Source organism: Peromyscus californicus, unplaced genomic scaffold (assembly GCF_007827085.1).
Source record: "Peromyscus californicus insignis strain IS unplaced genomic scaffold, ASM782708v3 Scaffold_7__1_contigs__length_154581171, whole genome shotgun sequence".
Taxonomy (NCBI): Eukaryota; Metazoa; Chordata; class Mammalia; order Rodentia; family Cricetidae; genus Peromyscus; species Peromyscus californicus.
In genome coordinates, this window is record NW_026294595.1 from 46,721,302 (window position 1) to 46,745,467 (window position 24,166).

The 24,166-nt window shown below is 42.3% G+C and overlaps 2 protein-coding genes across 4 annotated transcripts in view; one reads left to right on the top strand and one right to left on the bottom strand.

Moving 5' to 3' along the window:
* The first annotated feature begins 83 nt into the window (after positions 1-83).
* Positions 84-16,262, top strand: Klhl41 (kelch like family member 41). Its single transcript, XM_052724017.1, has 6 exons — positions 84-3,922; positions 7,322-7,479; positions 7,587-7,694; positions 10,726-10,911; positions 12,456-12,602; positions 13,947-16,262. Exons 1-6 carry the CDS (start codon positions 2,813-2,815, stop codon positions 14,056-14,058), a joined length of 1,821 nt encoding a protein of 606 aa, XP_052579977.1. The 5' UTR covers positions 84-2,812; the 3' UTR covers positions 14,059-16,262.
* Positions 16,263-17,071: 809 nt separating this feature from the next.
* The window catches only part of Fastkd1 (FAST kinase domains 1), a 31,694-nt gene continuing 24,599 nt past the window's right edge, over positions 17,072-24,166 (bottom strand). For 2 of the 3 annotated variants that reach the window (XM_052722419.1, XM_052722421.1), the window contains exons 12-14: positions 22,068-22,206; positions 20,884-20,998; positions 17,072-17,249 (exon numbers count right to left, since the gene is read on the bottom strand). In XM_052722419.1, coding sequence (XP_052578379.1) covers positions 17,154-17,249; positions 20,884-20,998; positions 22,068-22,206 — 350 coding nt within the window. In that variant the 3' untranslated portion in view covers positions 17,072-17,153. Of the gene's footprint in view, positions 17,250-19,533; positions 20,045-20,883; positions 20,999-22,067; positions 22,207-24,166 lie in introns of those variants that run through there. The other variant, XM_052722420.1, reaches the window with a different exon arrangement.

Genomic DNA, 24,166 nt, shown 5'->3' on the forward strand with positions numbered 1-24,166 from the left:
AAAATCATTCTTAAGAAATAACCAAATACTTCTTTTATTTTTTTATTTTATTTTATTTTATATTTTTTAGTTTTTTTGAGACAGGGTTTCTCTGTGTAACAGTCCTGGCTGTCCTGGAACTCACTTTGTAGACCAAGCTAACCTTGAACTCACAGAGATCTGCCTGCCTCTGCCTCCCGAGCACTGGGATTAAAGGTGTGCGCCACCACTGCCCAGCTCAAGAAATAACCAAATACTTCTTAACTACAAGTCTTGTTTAAATATATTATCACAGGACTCTAAATGTAAGACTCTAATACAAATTACAGTTCTATTTGTTTGTTTTTGAGACAGGGTCTTACTCTGCAGCTCTAGCTGTCCCAGAACTCTATGTAGACCAGGCTGGCCTTGAACTCACAAAGATCTGCCTGAGGCATCCCAAATTACAATTCTTAAACACATCATTTTTAGGGGCTTATTTTTGTAAAAACTAATAATTTTAGCTACAGAATGCTAGTCTGTAAATAGTGTTACTATGGTTTTGACAAGAATACATTTGCTTTATAAGGAAATTGTTTTGTTCACTCATTGACTCTCTCCTTGTTTGTATTCATTGAGGCTCCTTTGAAGATTTCTCAGATAATGTTTTTTTTGGACCTCATTGACATCATTCAGTTGTTTTGGCTACAGTGGCAGTCTAAAGAAAATTTATGGAATCTTTCAACAAATAATTGTACTTAGCCAAAGGCACCCTTTGTCATTAGTGAGAAAGGAATGAACACAAATACATTTAAAATAAGATGTAATAATATGTACAATCATAGACAAATATACAGTATAACCTAGTGCTGCCCTGATTCATTAAAAATTGCTGAAAAAAATACTACATATGGGTTTGTTCATGTAAATGGAAAAAGATTTCTCCATGCTTAAGGGATGGAGTTATAATAACCAGTATTTAGAGATCACAATAAAATGCTTCCATAAACATCATTCACTGCCGTTCAAGCAAACGAGACTATAAAGTGGTTCACAAGCAAGGAATCACCTCAAACGTCACACCCTGGTGTTTGCATCTGACTCACTAATCTTTTCAAATGTTAGGTGTTACATGTGGAGAGAAATGAATCATTTGTTGTTTAAACAAGGGGAGCAGCTGTTAGCCCTGTCCAGTGTGGTCAAACCTTTAATGACATCTATAAATGGAACAAGAACCACTGAGCTCTCCCCCCTCAGCTGTCATTATAGCAGCTGGCAGTACCACCAACTCACTGTGGTATAAACTAAAAGAAAAGGCCCTTTATGGAGAGACAGTGTAAATCTTGAAAATACGTAAGTCCCTGATTTGGGAGTGTTTGCTCCTTCAACAAATACTCATGGAGCATCCATGAAGCCTGGGGCCTGTATAGACTGAAAACACAGACCTACAACACAAACGTCGGGTCTTCACTGAGCTTACGTTGTGGGGGAACATTTAAGAACACCAGCCCTTGGAACTTTAGCATCTCTGTAGCTCTACTGAGTTCAGAGTGTGATCATGATTGTGGAGTAAAGGACTTCATGGAAGAAATCTACAATACCATCTAGATACAAGCGAAGGGACCCTTGGGAGAGGTGACGGGGTCTCACATAGCCCAGGCTGGCCTTGAGTTCACTGTGCAGCTGATCATTTTCCTACTCCACCTCGCAGGTGCTGGGATTACAGGTGTGTGCCACAATGCCTGGCTGAGTTCTTGAAATCACGTCTTCATTCCGTATGGTGCTCCTTTATCATCAGCACCATAAACTAGACTCCGATATCACGTTTTCTTAAACAAGGCCTGCTTTCTAAATTATATATAAATATATAATAAATATGTACATACACATTAGATGATGCAGCAGCACAGGCTGATTTTACTCTCTCTGGGGACATTTTTCTCAGAGGGTTGCATCTGTTCTATTTTTTAACTTTTTATTTCATGAAAGGACCTTTTTAGCCTTTAAAGTTACAAAATATTCCCAGTAGTCATAGGTACGTAGGTCTTTTTCCCCAAAGACTTAACTATTATTATTTTACTTTTTTGTATTATTGTTTGTCCCTTCATATCCTTTGTATGGCAAGACAGAGTGTGAATGAATTTGATAATTCAGTAGTAATTACAGTTTTCCTACCTAAAAATAAAGATAATTTAGAATATTTTAGAAAATTAAGTTTCTCTGCATTTGTTATTTCAGTTATGATGGAGGTATATTTAAAAGGTTATCTAAAACTATTAAGTACATAAACATCTTAATGTTTCCTCCTTGAAAAAGAAAATTCTGAGTAGAAAATAACATTTTGCATTTTAACATTTTAAACCATTGGACTCATAGCTTATGAGAATTGAAATGAACTCACCTCATATTCTTGACCTTGGCATCATTAATTCAGACAGCCAAGTAGCTTGCCACTAGGCCATTTTTAGAGGAGTGACTCATTTTTATGATCCATTTTTCTGTTATTTCAGTAAGCACTTTCTTGTGGATGCCCTTTATTAACATATATTCCAAGGCTTTCTATATTTCAAAGCTTTCCACTTCACCTGAATGTCTTGTTTCCTAGCAGTTTCCTTAGTGACCAGAAGTCCCAGTTGTTACTTTCAATCTCAGACAGCTGAACAAGTCTCCTTTCCAAACCAGCTCTCCTAAATTCCCGTCCTTAGAGCTGGAGTCTATATTTAGCCGGTGGGATTAAATTGCAGAGGCTTCAGACCGCGCAGAGCACACCGATCCGCCTTTTTACAGCTAGACCTGTGTGCAGCAAGGAGCGAAGACCCTCAGTGTCCCCTTCCTTACCCAGGTTCCTCACAGAATGGATTCCCAGCGGGAGCTTGCAGAGGAACTCCGGCTTTACCAATCCACCCTTCTTCAGGATGGTCTAAAAGATCTCCTGGAAGAGAAAAAATTCATCGATTGCACCTTAAAAGCAGGTGACAAAAGTCTTCCTTGCCACAGACTGATACTGTCTGCTTGTAGTCCTTACTTCCGTGAGTATTTTTTGTCTGAAATTGAGGAGGAGAAAAAAAAGGAGGTAGTGCTAGATAACGTGGATCCTGCTATCCTGGATTTGATCATCAAATATCTGTACTCTGCCAGTATCGATCTCAATGACGGAAATGTGCAAGACATCTTCGCCCTGTCCAGCCGCTTCCAGATCCCCTCAGTCTTCACTGTCTGTGTGTCTTACCTTCAGAAAAGACTGGCTCCCGGCAACTGTCTGGCCATCCTAAGGTTGGGGCTTCTTCTCGACTGCCCGAGACTCGCCATTTCTGCCCGGGAGTTTGTGTCAGATCGCTTTGTGCAGATTTGTAAGGAGGAAGACTTCATGCAGCTGTCTCCGCAGGAACTGATCTCGGTCATTTCAAATGACAGTCTCAATGTAGAAAAGGAGGAAGTAGTGTTTGAGGCCGTGATGAAATGGGTGCGGACAGACAAAGAAAACAGGGCGAAAAGTCTCAGTGAAGTGTTTGATTGTATTCGTTTTCGCCTTATGGCAGAAAAATACTTCAAAGATCATGTCGAGAAGGATGACATAATTAAAAGCAACCCAGAAGTCCAGAAAAAAATCAAAGTTCTAAAAGATGCTTTTGCAGGCAAACTCCCGGAACCTAGCAAAAATGCGGAGAAGGCAGGGACAGGCGAGGTGAACGGCGATGTTGGTGACGAAGACTTGCTTCCTGGTTACCTGAATGATATTCCCAGACATGGCATGTTCGTTAAAGATCTCATCCTCTTGGTCAATGACACAGCTGCTGTGGCTTACGACCCCACGGAAAACGAATGTTACCTTACAGCCCTAGCAGAGCAGATCCCCAGAAATCATTCCAGTATTGTTACCCAACAAAATCAGGTCTACGTGGTGGGAGGACTGTATGTGGATGAAGAAAACAAAGATCAGCCCTTACAGTCATACTTCTTCCAGGTAAGGAAACTGTTAGCCCGTTGTGAATTTGTGGGGGGCTGCCTACGTAGTGCTTTCTTACACTTGGAGACTTAAAAGAGTTTTGGCAGAAATACTCAATTTGACTTAATATTTAGTAAAAGGTATAGTGAAGGAAATCTTTATATCTAACTCACGACTCGAGATTTTCTCTCCAGGCTTTGACCCTAAATGCTGTACAGCTGCCAGTAATTCTAGTTCTTCAAATAGGTTAGGATCTTTTCCTAAACAGTTACTTGCCTTTACCAAAGTGCCTTATACACTGCCAGGAAGTAGGAATTAGTCTGTTTTTCTACTTCTTCCTTCTAAGAGGAGGTTTGGGGAAGTAGCATTCGTTTCTTATTTTTGTTACTGTATAAAAGATTTTAATGAAAAAGAAAGGACTCTTGTACATATTCTGTACACTTTGTGTTACCCGAGGAAAAAACCTCCACCAGCATCACTATTTAAATTGTATTTAGAAGGTGTTGCTTATGATATTACATTTATTTGATCAGAGTTGGAGGTAGATATTATTATAACTTAATCATCTGTTTGATGTAACCATAAAACTTCCAGGAAAGCAAATCTTCCTTAACTAACGGACCTTTCTAGTTTATTTGAGGAGAATTTGTTTCGCCAATAGGCTGTACCTAGCCGCTTATGACTCACTCGGTGACTTACCGTGCAACATATTGCCAGTATCAATACTTCATAGCTTGTGGTTAGCTCAGTAAGAATTTGTTTAGGTCATAGCTAATCGTAGCCTGGGGTTTTGGGGCACTTAAATTGGAAAGGGCAGAGATAAGCAAGTGTAGAATATCATACCACAGTCACTGCATGCTCTCAAAGTACACAGCATACCATACATTCACAGACTACTACCTTTTGCCAACTCTTCTAATCTCAACAAAATAGAGTAATAATATATACTAATCATGGTTCTTCATTTTCTAAGTTCCAGTTCTAGCAAAAGCATTTGAATGTGGCCCAGAAGTTTCCCTAAGCCTTAATTTCAAATTCAGATTAACTTTAGAAAGGGCAAATCCAATGAAAACAATTGTAAATATATCTAGAAAGTGAAAACTATCAAAACACAAATGGACAGGTAGGCACAAAGTAGACAGACAGATATATAAACATAGATTCAAGGAACAGTTACAGATAGAATAATTCTCTAACACTCCTGCAGGCTTTATTCCACTTCATATTAGTATATTGACTATCAGGCTAAGGACCTAGCTCATTATTAGAGTTTACACACACACACACACACACACACACACACACACACACACACACACCCCTTTTAAAAATATATCCAGAGTCCACACTCTCCTTATTTTTAAGTACTCATTGTAACCTTTATTCTCTCCATCCTATTACTTCCTTTTACCTTTATTGTAGTTTCCAAGTGAGATTACCCATCTAAGCATGAGCCACCAAAACAGTTATACAGAGTTGGAAGGGCACAACTCCCTTGTCACTTCTAAAAGGCACAAACCTAGAACAAGAGGCCTGAATTAAAGCCATAAACACGAGCTTTGTATGAGAATCTCAGGCTTTGTGTTTTCTGCTTGGTTGCATGTGTGAAGTGTGTTAAGTTCAGAGTGAACTGATATTTGGAATATGCTGCAAACAGACTATGGGAATTTGGGGCCTTATTAAGATTTGTTTCCCCCTCCGTGGAATTAATAGAGTCATCAAGTTGTAGACTGCACCAAGCTTTGAGATAGTCTAGGTATAAGCCCTACTTTTAACAATGAGGAAAGTGGGATCTGGAAGGGTTAAATATCTAGAGAACTCATCCGCTAAAGGGGCTTCCTGGCAACCTACTGATCATCTATCTGCTGCAGAAAGTGTTCCCACGCTAAGAGACCAAGGTAGGTACTGCAGTCTATATGGGAACTGGGCCCTCGGGTTTGGTACTGTGGTAGCTGTTGGTCCATTAAAAAAAAAAAGTACCCAAGCTGCATAACCCAGTCTCAAACAAACAACAAAACACTATAGTTTTAGACAATGTGGTATTCAAAACCACCTGAAAAGCCATGTGAAGTTGGGCAGGTGATTTAATCTCTGTGACTCAGTTTCCTCTCATCTGTAAAACAGATGATGAAGCGCCTAACCCAGAAGACCAAATGAGATTTCCTGTCGGAGCATTTTGTGCAAAACCCTTCACAGTCAGACTCCCATCAGTGTTTGTTGTGATCTCCACTCTTTTACACAGTACTTTCCCCACCCCACCTGTGGCCGTGCTAGGAACCGAACCTCGGGTTTTACACATGGAATCTCCACCCCACCGAGCCCGATGATACCTTCTTGACCAAAGTTGTTTCTTTTTTTTCAAGAGTGTAAACATTATATAGTCACAATCTAGATGCTGAAATGAGTGTCTGCAAAGCCAACACTGTGCACACAGCGATTAACCCGTGGCATGGCATGTCATTTGGCCTCAGTACGTCCTTTGACCGGCACTACTAGACCAGAAACAGAAAGGCTTCCGCAGATGCCCCTCTATGTCGCTACCATCGTTACCCCAGTCTTTCCCATTCCTGGCTACACTAGGTTAGCGTGAATCTCAGTTTGATCCTTTTCTCTTCTGCTGCCTGGAAGCGGCCCACGGAGCTGCAGCCACGCCACTCAGGAGTTCCCTTGACAGTGTTGCCCTAAAATGCAAAAAGGGGTACGTTCAGATTTTAGAAAGTAAAGCCAGCCAGGCTAGAATCACCAGAGTGTGGCACTAACAGGGCCGTCGCAGGGCTGGCTGCAAGCCGGGTTACTTCTTAGCATAAACCAGAAGCAGGATATTTAAGGTGACTCCACTCAAAATGAGGGTATTGAAATGAGTATTTTCCTGTATCCAAAAACAATAAAACGCAGGGAACCTAGCCATGTTTAAAAGACAGAAAAGTGATACTGTCCAGACTCTCAGTTGTCTGTGAACTGAGTGACAAGTCCAGCTGTCCCGGGTGCTGGCTTTGGGAGTGTTAAATATAGCATCCAGGGGCCATCCATGTACTGTGACCCCTGCCACAGACATGTCTTTCCCAGTGTCCCAAAAGTATTAAGATTCCTTGTTTCAAAACTGAACAAGGCAACTTCAGAAGAAAAATTAACAAGAAACTGCACAGTTCTAACGAACCTAACAATTCTATTTTATTCTCTTTCCTTTCTTGATGTCTTGGGGTTTTTCGGGGGGGGGGGCATATTTTTTCATAGGCCAAGTAGATTTTCTCATTCTTTTTAGTAATTCTGAGCTAAAATGTGATGCTTTAGGATTGTAGTTTTACAAGATCTTAGACCGTCTCTGTAAATTTTAAACAATACATGAAATATTGTGTGCTTTTTAGTTACACCTGGTAACATTTTTCTACCAATCTTCATAACTCATTTTTTTTGCAGCTTGATAGCATAACATCTGAGTGGGTCGGACTTCCACCTCTACCATCAGCCAGGTGTCTCTTTGGTCTGGGAGAGGTGGACGACAAAATCTATGTGGTTGCCGGCAAAGACCTTCAGACAGAGGCTTCCCTAGACTCCGTCTTATGCTATGATCCTGTGTAAGTTAACATAATATTCCTATAACATTCCTGTTCCCTAAGCATGCTGACAACAAATTCGTATTTGCACAAGCTGGAACATGAATTCTGTTATCATCTAATTTCAGGGCTGCAAAATGGAGTGAAGTGAAAAATCTTCCTATTAAAGTTTATGGCCATAATGTGATCTCACATAATGGGATGATATACTGTCTAGGCGGGAAGACAGATGACAAGTAAGTGTCCTAAAGGTTCCTTTTGATTTATATCCAAGTGAGTATTGCAAGAGTTTCTGTCCTTTTTTTTCAGACTACATACTGAAATGGGACTTGGCTCTCACATCACATTTTGCAGATTAAAAACTGCAAATACAGTTTTGAAGTTATTAGGGGACATTGTAATGGTTTTTGGGGGAAAAAAAAAAGGATGTTTTCAAGTCACTAGACCAAATAGGTAGGAATGTCACACACTGCCAGATGAGCACAATACCTTAACCATGAGCATCCTAACAGGAGACTAGCAGCATCTAGGAGCACAGTCAGTCTTTTATTTAGCTGCTGTCTAAGAGCACAGTCAGTCTTTTATTTAGCTACTTTATAACCACATTTTTACTACATTAAGACCAGTAGGCTTTCTTATTCAATTAACTATAAGTAGAAAACATTTAATTTTTTTTATCTTGTTATTATTAGTGTTCGTGTATATATAATATGGGGGTGCACTTCCCACAGCACACATGTGGAGGTCAGAGGACAACTTTGATGAGCTGGTTCTCCTTCCATCAAGAGGGATCTGGGGACTGCGCTTGGGTCATCAGGCTGAAGGGGCAGGTGCCTTTACCTGCTGAGCCATCTCTCCAGCCCCAGTGGCTAAAAATTTTCAATGTGCTCATCCAGGGTTTCTCTGTGTAGCCCTGGCTGCCCGAGAACTCACTCTATAGCCCAGGCTGGTCTCAGACTCACAGGACATCTGCCTCTGCCTCCAGAGTGCTGGGATTAAAGGCATGCACCACCACCACCCAGCTTCAACATACTCTTTAGCCATTAGCCAAATACTAAACAGAAAATAATGTGGATTTGTACTTTATGTGCATAGGAGAGAATTTATATCAGTTTGAAACTGAAAAGCACAGTAATTAAAAAGAGGGCAGTTTATTTCCCCAGCAACATGTTGGTGACTTACTCCCTCCCAGGTCTCCCACTCACTACTTCTGTCTAGTCCCTTGTGAGAAAACCAGGCTACATTTTATGTATTAACTTATCTTGGCTTCTAGACAGATGGTCATTAGTTAGGAAAAAACGATCTTATATCTCAGAGAGTGCTCTCCCAAGGTCAGTTAGGTCGGTAACCCATCTAGTAAAATGATCATCTTTTGCCTACAGGGTGACATCTCCCATCCTAGAAAATGTACCCTTCCTTATTTGGTTTATTATTTGTCCAGGCTAATTATTAATAGAGCTGTCCAACCATGGGAAAGTAACCAAAATTCTGAATTGTAAGGTACTGTGAGGCACAGTGGCATGTACCTGTAGTCCCAGGCTGAGGCCAGAGAATCACGCGAGCCCAGGATTTCCAGACCATCTAGGTGACAGAGCAAGACCCCATCTCAAAACAAACAAACAAACAATAACAAATAACAAAAGATATATAGGCATAGCAAGAAGAAAGTCATATATGAACTTCTGTGTCAAGTAAAGAACTCTGTATCCTAGAATTAGTTTTATCCAATTAAAATGATAAAATACAACACAGATGTGACCTAACATGCAATGATTTTTTTATTCTATCTTTCCATATTCACAGATAGTATATCCTGAAATTAAATCTCTTAATCTTTGCTATTTCCATCAAGTGAATAATTAAGACTATATATAAGAAATATATAGTAAACACACTCTTAATTTGGACTTTTTCTCTGAGTAAAGAAATAAACAATCTCTATTCAGTATGTTATGACTTTAGAAACATTGGAATTCTGCCACAATGATTTAAATTATTTCCTTCAGATAATAGTAGTAATCAGAAAATCAATGTCAATAAGAAGCATTCAGGTCTGCCACTAATACTGTATTAATCTTGAGAATCTCATTACCTAGACAGCATTGCTTAGCAAATGTCAACGTCATGAACTTTGAAATGAATTATTAGCTAAAAGTAGGGGCTGAGGCTGGGGTTGTGGCTCCATAGCACTTAGAACATGGAAGGCTTGAGGCCAATCCCAAGGACAGGGGTGGGGAAGCTCTGAATGGCCCTAGTGAATATGATTCTGTATTCTGATCTTAACAAAACCTTGCCATAGTCGAGTCTTTTTTTAAAAAATATTTATTTCATGTGTGGGGGTATTTTTGTGTCATGTATGTCTGTGTACCATGTATGTGCCTGGTGCCTTTGGAGGCCAGAAGGGCATTGCGTCCCCTAGAACTAGAGTTACAGATGATTGTGATTCACCATGTGGTTGCTGGGAATTGAACCTGGGTCCTCTGGAAGAGCAGCAGTGCTCTTACCCACTGAGCCATCTGTCCAGCCTTGCCATAGTCAAGTCTTAAAGGAAATGCTATGTCTAGTATTTTTTCAGATTAAGAAAAATTATTCTCACAGTAGGGTTTTTGTTTGTTTCTTGGCCTTACCAAACTGATTACTACTGGGAATCCAGAACTGTTGACCAGTTATGAACAACTTTAAGAGACCCTAAGGTCCAAGCCAGGTGGTGGTGCATGCCTTTAATGCCAGCACTTGGGAGGCAGAGGCAGGAGAATCTCTAGTTTGAGGCCAGCCTGGTCTACAGAGTGAGTTCCAGGACAGTCAGGACCACACAGAGAAACCCTGCCTCAAAAAAAAAAAAAAAAAACAAAAAAACAAAAACAAAAAAAACCCACAAAAGAAACCCTAAGATCAATTCTGAGAATAATTTGGATGAGTCCAAGTGCTAAATGTTTTATGGCATTTAGCATATAAAGCTGTTTTCATAATTCATCACCTTACATGATTACTTATATAATCTACAGTCACAGTGGTTTGTAAATATAGGATCTTACATAGACAAGACTGAACACGGTGGAAAAAAATTTTTTTCAGGGTTTGAACTTGGTGCCTCACACATCCTTCATTAGTATTGTGCCTCTAAACAACATCCCGTGCCCCAGACAGTCCCAGAATCCTTTAAATGAAGTACTATGTATTCCATAGAAACAAAAACCAGATTATTAAAGTTGCTTTCACAAAAAGAATATTCTAAAAGGAACATTTGTTGTCTTTTTATGTTCACAGAAAGTGTACAAACAGGGTGTTTATCTACAACCCAAAAAAGGGAGACTGGAAAGATCTGGCTCCGATGAAGACCCCTCGTTCCATGTTTGGAGTGGCGATCCATAAAGGCAAAATTGTAATCGCGGGAGGGGTCACCGAGGATGGTCTTTCAGCATCGGTTGAAGCGTTCGACCTCAAGACCAATAAGTGAGTCGCTTTGCTACAGTGTATGAGTCTTGTACGTTTAGTTGTTGCGTTTGGTGGCAATTACTCCTTCTACGGCATGGGAAGGGAAAGCCAGAGAGCCTTAGGTGAAAGAGGAAGTGTTTCCAGCTCCCCACACCATGTATTTGCCATTTGGAACGTATGACTCCTGAGTTAATGTTGACAGTTTTGCCTGATGCTGCACTAACCTTATACACTTAGTCATTTAGCAAAGGCATTATTATCTCTGAAAAGCTGCATGAACAAAGATGGGTATACATGTCTTAAGAGAATTGATGGGGAACATGTAGTTTAAAAATTAAAAGGTATTTTTGGCTGGGCAGTGGTGGCACATGCCTTTAAGCCTAGCACTCAGGAGGCAGAGGCAGGTGGATCTCTGGAGTTCGAGGTCAGCCTGATCTGCAGAGTGAATTCCAGGACAGCAGGGCTACACAGAGTAACCCTGCCTCGAAAAGTCAAATAAAAATTTAAAATATTTTCACTTGTTAACAATTAACACTCATAAATGATGAGTGCTTTATAAATTTCTTAATTTTTTTTACTTTTAAGTTTTTGGATTAATGTGAAAAGATACTTGACTGATATTTTTTTGGTTGTGAGCCTAGCCTTTAACGGCTGAGCCATCTCTCCAGCCCTGATATTTTTATATAAAACTAGCCTTTCTAAATTTTTGAGCTTACACAACTTGGGTGAGTATGTATGTTTTGTATTCCTGCATTAGTGTTGAAAAAATTAGAGCAGTGTTATTACCTTTTTGAGAAACCAAATATATATGATTTCAAAATGATTTTGATATCTGCAAATCACAAAGAATTTTCAAGGAACTAAACTTAAGTAATAATTAAAAATGATGTTCCTGAAGACTGCATAATAGGGGTAAATGCTCCAGTACAAAAAGCTTAACTCTGCTGGACGCTGTGGGGCATGCCTTTGATTGGCAGTACTAGGGAGGCGGAGGCAGACAAATCTCTTGAGTTCTGGGCCAGCCAGAGCTATATAGTGAAACCCTGTCTAAAATTTAAAAAAAACAGTGTAAACGTGCACACAAAACTATAAACCCTCTGTGTTTTTAGTTTTTGTAGCTGACCAACCCCCACACTTACTTACCCCAGGAACTCTTGAGGAATGAGGAACAAGAGATAGAGAATGGAGAGAGAACAGAGAGAAAGCACAGGATGAACTCGGGTGGGCCTGGATCCTTAGCCACAGGCCCAGAACTTTATTCCAAAGGTCTATTTATAACAATACCAAGGGGTTGAGCAAAAGACCTCCCCCTTGCTAGTTACAGTCACCTGGTACCCAGGCCCATGGTTCAATCAACCTCTTATGCAGTCCTGCTGGGTACAGCCACTAGGAAACCTATTGGGCTCCAATAAATTTTATACCTATTTATGGATGTGTGTACATGCGTGCACACACACATACACACACTCACACACAGACACCCTTTAAAAATAACAAAATTACACCAAAATGGTGTATGTCTGTCCATTTTATGTTGATTGCATTTTCAATAAAATACCTAGATGGGAAGTGATGACAGAATTTCCTCAAGAAAGAAGCTCCATCAGTCTCGTGAGCCTGGCTGGATCCTTGTATGCCATCGGCGGTTTCGCGATGGTTCAACTGGAATCCAAAGAGTTTGCGCCCACTGAAGTCAATGACATATGGAAGTAAGTCTTCCTCAGTCTACTTCTTTGACCCAAGTATTAAGTCAGATCACTGATAAGCAAGTTTGCAGTAAATGAGCCAGATTTTTCCCATCATGCAAGCTACTTCTCAGCGGTAAACTATAGACTTCAAGCCTAGCTGAACTTTTGAATATGCCACGTATTGATCAAGTATGGCTTGTGATTTGGTTAGCTTCGAGATTAAGGAAACAACTCATCCAGAATGGCTTCTTGGTTTGTTGTTGTTTAAATTTTAAAAAATGTTATTTTATGTATATGGGTGTTTTGCCTGTATGCATCTCTGATGCATTTGGAGATCAGAAGTGGGCATTAGATCCCCTGGAGCTGGAGTTACAGACAACTGTGAGCCACCATGTGGGTGCTGGGAGTCAAACCTCGGTCCCTCTGGAAGAACAGCCAGTGCTCTTTACTGCTGAGCCATCTCTCCAGCCCTAGGCAGGTTTCTTTAATTGTAAAATGAGCTAGGACAGCTGAGCTTTTCTGCCCAATCCTAGCTGTAAGAGTGTAATGGTCCAGTGACTCAGTAGGGCAGAGTGGTTTACTTTCCTTCAGAGTAGTTCATCTCCTAAGAAAACACAGCACCTGGGCTGGAGAGATGGCTCAGCGGTTAAGAGCACTGACTGCTCTTCCTAGAGGACCCAGGTTCAATTCCCAGCACCCACACAGCAGCTCACAACTATCTGTAACTCCGGTGCCAGGAGAATCTAACATCCTCACACAGACATACATACATACATACATACATACATACATACATGCAGCCAAAACACCAATGCACATTAAAAATATAATAATATTTTAAAATTATTTTTTAAAAAGAAAGAAAACAGCACTGAAGAAATGAGGTCACGAGTTCATTAAGTCTAATTTATTCTTCCCACTGTTTGATGATTCAGATAGTAAATGCTTGTTTAAAAAGAAAAAAAAGTGAAAGTAGCAATCCACTTTACCACCCAGACAGCTGCTGGGCAATTCTCCCAAGTATGCAGTGGTTACTCAACTGAACTATTTTAGTCAAAGAATGTTTTTTAAAGGGCAGGGAACACTTTTACCATAGTGTCAGATACAGTAAATATCAAATGGAAACCAAGATACATCCCAGAGGTCACAGGAGCATAAGTCTATTTGGAGGGTCCAGGTATATGCTCATTCACAGTGGGCATACTTTGAAAGGAATTCAACTGTTACCTACCAGGCGAGGCACCCTGTCTGGCAGGAAGCAGTGGGGATTCCCCCAGACACCCCATTTTTATACTGAACACAAAGAAACTCATAAAAGGCTCTCATTAAAGGATGCTTATTGTTTTTTGTTTTTTCTTCCATCAGGTATGAAGATGATAAAAAAGAATGGGCTGGGATGTTGAAGGAAATACGTTACGCTTCCGGAGCTAGTTGCCTAGCAACACGCTTAAATCTGTTCAAACTGTCTAAACTATAAACAAGGTCACAAAAACAAGAGGGCTATAATTTATTGTCTTTCTTTAAGCCTGTACAATGATTCATGTAGAGTCTCTATGTAGCAGAATCTCAGTCACGGCTTTTTCCAGTGCTGAGTATAAAGTATAAAACCATTTGCTAAGAACTTTAGTATTCAGTTGAACAATGTACTTTTGTTAAACTTTACTCAAAAGAAGTGAGCTTTCTAAATCTAAGCTGTTTACTCATCCTTTGTATTCTTAAGGTACATTTACACTTGTTTTCTATTATCTATGAAATGCATATGTCTACATTCTAAAGAAATGTTTGAATAACAGAAACCTTTCTCATGTTTTGAGCTATGATAGGAATCTTGTGCATTATAATGAAGATGGTTGGAAATGCTGTTTAAGAAGTATAATAAATGAGTCTCATCTGAAGGGGAAAACGTCTAATCAAATCCAAATGGCCTCCCACCACCCCTTTTAAATTTTTTATTTATGTGTGTGGGTGTTTTGCCTGGGTGTACGTCTGTGCACCACCACATGCCTGTCTGGTGCCCAAGGAGACCAGAGGGCTTTGGATCCCCAGGGACTGGAGTTAGAGGTGGTTGTGAGCTGCCATGTGGGTGCTGGGAACCAATCCCAGGTCCTCTGGAAGAACAGGAAGTGCTCTCGACTGCTGAGCCATCTCTCCAGTCCCTTTCTTCTTTTTGTGACCCTGGCATATTATTTCCAAATGAAAATGTAATGTTTTTGTGTGTATCTGCAGGCAGTGTGTGCGTGCTTGCACGTGCCACAGTGCACATGTGAAGGTCAGAGGGCAAGCTCAAGTGTCAGCCTTCACTTCCCACCAAACTAGAGCCATGGTCTCTTTGCTGCTGTTCCACTGCGGACGTCAAGCTGACTTGTCTGCAAGTTTCTGGGTACACTCCTTTCTGCATCCCGCCTTCCTGTAGGGGCACGCACGCTACACGCCAGTCTTTCTTTGTGGGTTCCAGGGACTTGAACTCTAGTTCTTAGCTTTTGAGGCAAGCATGTTTACCTGCTGATCCATCTCTCCAGCCCCAAATATAAAATGCTTACATTAAAAAGCCAATAAATCGTAGCCTTCACAACATTAAGCACAGTAGCTGTAATGGGGGGGTGACCTTTAAACTTCTGGGGCAGATGATGTGAGGAAGGGCAGGTCATCACTGGTTCATTTTTAGCTTTATATGCCATAGAAGGGCTCCATATTTGCTAGATCCCCAACAGCAGGAGAGGCAACTGAGCCAGGTGTGGTGGACATGTCTGAAAGCCTCTTCAGAGGCTTGGGAAACACAGTGAGACTCCATCTGCAGGGTCCTAAGGCCCCACACTCACTCTTGTGTGTGTGTGTGTGTGTGTGTGTGTGTGTGTGTGTGTGTGTGTGTGTGTGTCTAGAGACTCCTCAGTCTACCGTAAGCCTCAGATTCAACAATGTGAGTCACGAACCGATCACCGCCTGGGTCCTACCACACATCTGTGTATGGATGGACTTTCACAGGCCTCTTTTGCTGGCTCTTCTTTCTGGTTTCTTCATGCTGGAGTGCCTGAGGGGACAGTCCCACATCTCCCCTCCATTCACACTCTTCTCCAATAGCAGCTTAAAGTGATTTCATGTAGTCTCATGGTGCCAAATTCCAATGACGACTTCACACTTCTTTCTGAAGCCTAGACCTCTCTGACCTCCAAACTCACTGAGAGGTCATCTGCACTTGGGTGCTGATAAAGTGTCCTAAACTCAACACATCTGAGCAAATTCAGGATTGTCCCAACACCAGCCCCACACCCCACCTTCTCTTCCCATAGACCCCCATCTCGGTGAAAGGAATGGGTCTGTGTCACACCCTCTCACCCAAGGCTCAGGGATGAAGGGGCGGAAAACTGTAAGAGCCAGACAGTGTCTTCTGGAGTAACAGGCACTTGCACTCGTGAACTCCCAACAGCTATTGTTGCCCACACAAGACAAGCCGCACAAGATCAAGCTGGTCAACATTCAAGCATGGATAATGGGGCTCACCAGGCCCACTCCTAGTTTAGAAGACACAGCAGTTGCAGGGGAGCAAGTCCGCTTTCTTCAGGGCCAGGCCTCTGCCCATGTGCATGCAGCGACCCTAAATGCACTCACTAGGTTACATATACAAACGTTTAGAGAAAGAAGGGGAAGGACTCGAAGTTGGAACAGGGACGGGAAGAGGGACACGGGGCGGAGGGGAGGGGGGTGGGCGGGGAAGAGGGATGGGGGGGGAGTGGATGGGGAAGAGGGACACGGGGAGGAGGGGAGGAGGGTGGAGGGGTAGGAGTGGGGGTGGGAGAGGAGTGGATGGGGAAGAGGGATACGTGGGGGGGTAGGGGAATGGACAGGGAAGAGGAACACGGGGAGGTGGGGAGGGGACGGGGAGGAGGGACACGGGAAGGAGGGGAGGGGAGTGAAAGGGAGATTTGGATTTAATCAAAATAAAATACATTTGTGCATGAAGGAAAAAAGAGGACAATTTAAAATTGTGCATTAAGAATTTTTTTTTCTTTTTTGGGGGGTGCAGTGGGTGTTTTGAGACTGTCTCACATTATTGCCTAGGCTGTCCTGGAACTCACTATGTACCACAAGCTGGCCTCAATCTCACAGCGGTCCTCCTATGTCACCTCCAGAGTGTTGGATGAACTCACTTATTAATACAGTTCTTAGCTGGACATCATGGCACACACCTGTAATCACAGCACTCCAGAAGCAGAGGCAGGAGGACGGCCACAAGGTTAAGACCAGTCAGGACTACTTAAGATAAAAAATAAAAATAAAATACTTAAATAATACAAAATATGTATGTTCTTAGCATTCCTTGCTTAAAACTTTGCAATGGCTTCCCTCCTTTGGAGGAGCCATGCGGCCATACACTGTTGACTGTTTGCTCTGACCTTTCTCTACACTCCCAACCCACTTCCCGTTTGATCTGCTCTGACCGCAACTGATCTCTTGTTATTCCCAAACACGTCAGGCAGGTTCCCAACTCAGAATATTTGCACTTAGCACTTTTTAATTGAGTTAGGCCACTTAAGGAAACACAAATGTGGTATGCTACAGTCATTTGAAATGAAGTCATGATTTGTCTGCTCCAAATATACGTTCTCTCAGGTAGTCCATCCTTGCATCCTTTGTTGACAGTGCCATAGAGTTCCATTCAAAGTAAGGGACCTGCAAAGTAAGTCATTCATTTGAATAAAAGCAACGGCAAGTGTTTTTAATGTGATTTCCCCACCATTAGATGGAGCTCCCTATTGGTTTAATGAGGGGATATATAAGCTTACTAATGATAGCTTCAGAGACATAAAATGTTGTAAAAAAATGTAGAAATTATTTTTATAACATAATTTCTTGTTAATTCTTTGGGAATTTCAATCATGCACCCCAATCCTGCTCACCTCCCAGCCCCTCCCTATCTGCTCCTCACCCTGCAGCATCTGCCACAAAAGAACCCCCCCCCCACACACAAATTAATTAAAAACAAAACAAACAAAAAAACCACCTCACTCCTCCATCTTTCTCGCCTCTCCAACCCCTCTTCATTTGTCTAGTGGCAATGGGAGCTGTGGTGTGTCACACGGTACACCCTTTTGTCCAATCAGCCCGGCCCACCAACGTTCACTGCAGTGAGTCGGTGGGCTGGTTCAAGGCCTCTGGCCTCTGGCACACCGTCATCACTGCATCCTCACCAAAACTCCTCTCAGATATCCTGTTGTTGCCCAGTCTTGGAGATTCTATGGCAGGACCGGTCCCTTTATACACTCCAGGTCATAGATGGGGTAGAAGTTAGGGTGGGCCAAGGCAAGGCCCAGGATATGGGCCTGGGTGAGAGCTGAGCTGGCCAGTCAGCAGCACCAGGGCTGGCCCCCTAAGGCGAGGGGTGGAGCCAGTTCCCCTACACCCCTGCCATTGGGCCAGCTCTCCCATGAGGGGCGGGGCCAGCTCTTTTTAATGAAGGGATATACAAGCTTTCTAAACGATTTTCAGAGATTTATAAAATGTAGAAATTATTATCGCCTTTCCTGGGACTCACTTGGTAGTCCAGGCTGGCCTCGAACTCACAGAGATCCGCCTGGCTCTGCCTCCCGAGTGCTGGGATTAAAGGCGTGCGCCACCACCGCCCGGCTAAAATGTAGAAATTATTTTATTGGTCTCTAAGGTTATGAGCCAAGAGTGTGTATGTGACTTGTCACCCAGTATTTGTAGTTGCTGATTTGTGTGTGTGTGTGTGTGTGTGCTAAAAAATTAAGGTGGGCACAGGCAGAAGGCACCAACTAGATACAGAAACAGGCTCTCCGTAGACACCACCTCTGACAGGCCCTAGATCTGGGACTTCTCAGCCTCCAGGAATGTTATAAATAAAAGCCTGTTATTTGATTAGCTCCCCAACTCCCCACCCCTCCAATAGGAAAGAAACCAGGTGTGGCAGCTCACAGCTGAGATACCAGCACACCAGAAGCTGAACCAGAAGGAGTGCCACACGTTCAAGGCCAGACTGGGCAAAACCATAGTGACTTCTAGACCAGCATGACTACAGCATGTGACCATGTCTCAACCCCACTGTTTCTCCCACTTAAAAAAAAAAAAAAAAAGGGAAAGACAGAGAGATGGCTCCGTGGTTAAAATCACTGGCTGCTCTTCCTGAGGACCTGGGTTTGACTCCCTGCACCCACAGGGTGGCTCACAGCTGTAACTACAGCTCCAGGGATCGATCCAGGGCCCTCTTCTGGCCTCTGAAGGCATCAGACAGGCATGTGTATACAGACATGCATACAGGCAAAGCACCCATATACATAAAGTAGCATTTAAAACAAAACAAAACAACAAAAAAGCACGCAACCAGCCTGAATGAGCATCTCCTTAATCTCACAGCTAATTATAAGCAGTACTTGACCTTGCCTCCCTGGGCCCCAAGCATGCATATGCTGCACAAACATATAAATAGATAGGCAAAACACCCACAGCCATAAAAAATAAAAATACATTTTAAAAAACTAAAATAAATTTAAAAATTTAAAAGGGGAAGAAAGAAACCATAGCTTTATCAGACTCCTTTTGCTGGCAGCAGGCTTCCAGCATTTCAACTGGGCTCTTAATTTGCTAAGCTGTGCACATGTTTGCAAATGCGCATGCATGTGCTGCGGGGGGGGGGGGGGATCTAAGCATGGAGTAAACATGCTTATGCCATTTCTTAGGTTGTCATGCTTTAATGCTAGGAAGGGTAGCCTGTTTATAGAATTGTGAGTCCCTCCCCAAACAATAATGAAACTACTTCTGTAACATTTTAAGCCATCTTATAATAAAGGCTGAAAAATTCCTGTTTCAATTCACTTAAAAATGCTTTTCTTCGCCGGGCGGTGGTGGCGCACGCCTTTAATCCCAGCACTCGGGAGGCAGAGCCAGGCGGATCTCTGTGAGTTCGAGACCAGCCTGGTCTACAGAGCGAGATCCAGGACAGGCTCCAAAACTACACAGAGAAAACTTTCTCGAAAAAAAAAACAAACAAAAAAAGTTTATTTTTATATTGCACGTTTATTTGAAATCAATGAGATTTTATATAATGTTCAATAATATATACATGGGCTGGAGAGATAACTCAGCAGTTAAGATCCCATACTGCTCTCTCAGAGAATCCAAGTTCGATTCCCAGCACCCATGTCAGGAAGCTCACAAGCACCTGTAACTCCAGTTCCTGAGGGATTCAACTCCTGCACTCATCTGCACGTACTCACAATCACACACACACACACACACACACACACACAGAGTTTTTGCAGTAAATCTTTAAAAACCTATGTAAACAGAGGACAGATTTGCGAGCTTTACCGGCAAGGCTGCAGGAGCCTCTGGAGGAGAGCCTGGAGCATAGCCTCTGAACCGGCAAGGCTGCAGGAGCCTCCGGAGGAGAGCCTGGAGCACGGCCTCTGAACTCATGGAGCCACGTGGAGCTTTCCTCCTGCCGCTGTCTAGAAAACATGTTCTGCCTCACAGCTCCCTCCATTCCCATTCCCACAACATCAACAACAGGCATTTTCCCTACATATTCTAGGTGTGGCACACTAGCCTTTTCCTTTTAAAACCCTGTCCATAATGTCTAGCATGCAAAAAATAAATATGCGAATCAGTAAAATTACTTTTTTTTTTTGAGACAATGTCAGATGGTGTATCCCTGGCTGGCCTATAATGTAATATATAGACCAGGCTCCTCACCCCCCTGCCTCTGCTTCGTGTGTGTGTGTGTGTGTGTGTGTGTGTGTGTGTGTGTGTGTGTGTATGTGTGTGTGTGTGTGTGTGTGTGTGTGTGCTAGAATTGAAAGCATGAGCCACTACTGCCAGCTCTTCATTTGTTTGAGACAAGTTCTCACTATGGAATCAAGCCTAGCCTTAAACTTGCAATGTAGCACAGGCTAGCCTCAAACTTGAGATTCTTCTGCCTCAGACTTCTAAGTTCTGGGATTACAGGCCTGTACACCATGACTTAAGAACCTCTGTGTGTGTGTGTGCGCGCGCGCGCGCGCATGTGTGTGTGTGTGTATGTGTGTGTGTGTGTGTGTGGTATGTGTTATGAACATGCATGCAGGTACACATGCCCATGTGTGCCAGGAGAGCAAACAGTGTCCTGCTCTATCACTCTATGCCTTATTCCCTTGAGACAAGGTCTCTCAGGGGACAGCAGCTAGGCTGGTAGAGCAAGCTCCAGCAATCCACCTATCTCTGCCCACACAGCACTGGGATCATAGACGCGCCTGGCCCTACCCATCCCACCATGCCCTTTTAGAGGCTGAATTACATGACTGTTTCATACCTGAATAACACGATAGCCCAAAATTTCCAAATGTCGCTTTTTCATAGCAGATTTTCCTTTTAAGTGAGGAATGTTTGAACAAAAGGCTCTTACATCCAAAAAGTCTAAAGCAATCCTACAAAAAATAAAAATCTTTACTTCCAAAACCAGTAACCACAAGCCCGTCAGGAAAAAGAGTGTATTCGTATAAACTAACAAAGGCTAAATGACTATAAATCAGTACAAAAGGAGGCTTTTTCTTTTGTTCATTCTCTGAGACAGTCTCAAGCAGCCCAGTGTGCTAGTCTGAATGACTGTTCCCCAGTCTCTCGAATTTGAATCCTTGGTCCCCATCTGGTGGCTCTATTTGGAGAGGCTTGGGGAGGTGTAGCATTGCTGGAGGAAGTATGTTGCTAAGGGTGGGCTTTGAGGTTTCAAGAGCCACACGCCATTCCATTTGCTCCCTCGGTCTCTGCCTGTGGTTCAAAATGTGAGCTCTGAGCTGCTCCAGTGGCCATACCGCCAGGTGACATGCTTCCTGCCTTGATGGTGATGGACTCTCGTCCCTCTGGAACCGTAAGCCTCCTTGTCTAAGGAGCCTTGCACATGGTGTTTATCACAGCAATAGAAATGTGACTAATACAGGCTAGCCTTGAACTACTGACCCTCTAGCTTCTACCACCCACGTGCTGGGAAGACAAGCACACGCCACACCCAGCTCCAAATTATTTTCTACTTAAGAAATTAGTAACGAAAATCAAACCTTTCCACTTAAAGAAAGTATACAGCAAAACATCTCCTAACGCTCGTGAGTTTGTTTGTCCAAAATGCACTTATGAGATAGAGTCTTCCATAAAGAATGTACCCATAAAGTCAAAGCAACAGAGCTATGGTCTGACCGGATGTGTGAGCACAGCAGCAACACAGAAGTGACCAAGTGCTCTCCAAGCAGAGAAGCATGGACCACAAAGAAGGAAACTCTGCGCCCCTGGCTAAGGATAACCAGGTCACCGCTTGGTCACGCAGACTAGCCCATGTGAAGGAGACTGACTGGTGGAAGGTACAAGACAGACAAACGTATAGAGACGCATGGTGTGGGATGTTTGGATAGCAGATGCTATAGCTACCAACCTAATGAAAGAGGCTATAATACAATGCCGAATAGAACCGTTCAAAAACTACCCTAAAACGAAAATGTCAATTACCTCTCCGATTCTGGTGGAAGCCTTGACTCAGCTCTTGAAGTATTTGACTCCCAGTATATTCTCGATGATTTCCTTGGAGTGATGCTATGGCTTCCATAAGGAAGAGGTTTTTTTCGTTTATCCAAAATGCATTCAAAATCTTATTTAAAAAAAGAAGAGTCAATAGTATAAATTAGGTAAATTCTAGCAGTGAAAAGTTTAAGTATATTTTAAGCATATTTATTTATATTTGTATATGCACACATGTATTTAAAAGAGCAAAAAGAACAATATAGCTCCCTGATTAACCAACTCATTTTGTAAGGTATTGTTCAATGGTATTTTTCTTTGAAAATCAATAAATACCAAGCAAGGATTAATGAACTACAGCACATAGCTGGCTACACTTAGCACTGATCTAAGTCAAATCATATCAAAGAGTTTTGCTTTAAGCCAGGCATAGTGATGCATGCCTGTAATCTCAGCACTTGGGAGGCTGAGGCAGAAAGATGACAAGTTAGGATCCAGCTGAGCCAGACTGCCTCAAAAAAAAAAGTTTTATTAGTACATTTTAAGTTTCAAAAAAATGTTTTATTTTAGCATCTTTAAGTTTCTCGGTCACATCTGAGGATGCTAAGACAGCACATCTGGAAACCAGGACAAGCCTTCCTATATGAACTGCATGGACAGGAACTAGGTTGACATGGACTGTTTTTTGGAGACAAAATGAAGCAATCAATGTAGAAGGAACGGTACACGCAGAAACTCACTACTCTGGTCTCCCTTATGGATGCTAGATTTAGGCAAGGAGAGATTGGCAATGGTTACTGATCGGCAGGGCAAACCCTCATGAGGGAACTGTCTCACAGATGAACCAGCCTGAAGAATATTACAAACCCACTCATGAGTGATCATTTTTGATACGATGCACTAAGAAATAGCCATCTGTGAGACAGTCTGGCCAAAGACAAATTAAAGCTAGAATCCAATTAAGCATCCACCTCTAACTGCTGGTTTACCAGAAAGGTAAGAGCAACATGACCATGTCAAACGATGCCAAAGGGTTCAATCAGAAGAGTCTAGATGACAAAACATTTTCCAATAAATTGTAAGAGGGGAAAAAGGGAGAAAAACAAAACTGAAAAAAAAAAAAAAAAGACAAATTAACCAAATGCAACGTTTGGATCCCAACTTGAACAAATAAATAAAAAAAATGTAAGAAACAACCATGAAGGCTATATAATATTAAATGTAAATTATTCTGCCTTTTCATTTCTGAGATGGGCTCTTGTTATATTGCTTAGCTGGTTAAGAATCCCAAGGCTCAAGTCATCCTCCTGCCTCAGCTTCTTCCATAACTAGACTACCAGTATATGCCACAGCTCCCAGCCTTATTCTGTGTGGTGGTTTGAATGACATGTTCCCTATATTCTCAGGCATTTGAATACACAGTCCCCAGTTGCACTCTTTGAGGAGGTTTAGGAGGTGTAGCCCTGCTGGAGGGAGTGCATCATTGGGGGCAGGCTTTGAGGTTTCAAAGCCTCCTACCATCTTCCATGGACTCTGCATCAGCTCCTGCCTCAAGTTCTTGCCATGACTTCCCTGGATGACAGACTACTAGCTGTAAGATGAAATAAACATTTTCTCCCCAAGTTGCTTTAGGTCGTGTTTATTAAAGCTAGAGAAAGCAGACTGGGGGGGCTGGAGAGATGGCTCGGTGGTTAAGAACACTGGCTGCTCTTCCACAGGACCTGGGTTCAATTCCTAGACCTACATGGCAGCTCACAACTGTCTGTAACTCCAGTTCCAGGGGACCTGACAGCCTCACACAGACATGCATGCAGGCAGAACACCAATGTACATAAAATAAAAATAAATTCTTAAAAAAAAAGAAAAGAAAGTTAACTAGGACAGATGGTCTCTTTAACCCCCAATGTGGTGGTATTAGGAGGAAAGCCTTGAGGAGGTGATTCATTCATGCGGGCAGAGCCCTCATTACCTTAGAAGATGCAGCAGCCTCTCTGAACAGGAAAGCAGCAGAAGAGCAGCAGAGGCCACACTTCCCCTAAAGTCCTGCTGTGTGCTTGGTTTTGTTTGGTTGGTTTTGAGACAGGGTCTTG

Coding starts and splice junctions, on each gene's coding strand:
- Klhl41 (XM_052724017.1), top strand. CDS start 2,813: ATGGATTCCCAGCGGGAGCTTGCAGAGGAACTCCGGCTTTACCAATCC. Junction 7,480..7,586: donor GTCTTATGCTATGATCCTGT/GTAAGTTAACAT, acceptor ATCTAATTTCAG/GGCTGCAAAATGGAGTGAAG. Junction 12,603..13,946: donor GAAGTCAATGACATATGGAA/GTAAGTCTTCCT, acceptor TTCTTCCATCAG/GTATGAAGATGATAAAAAAG.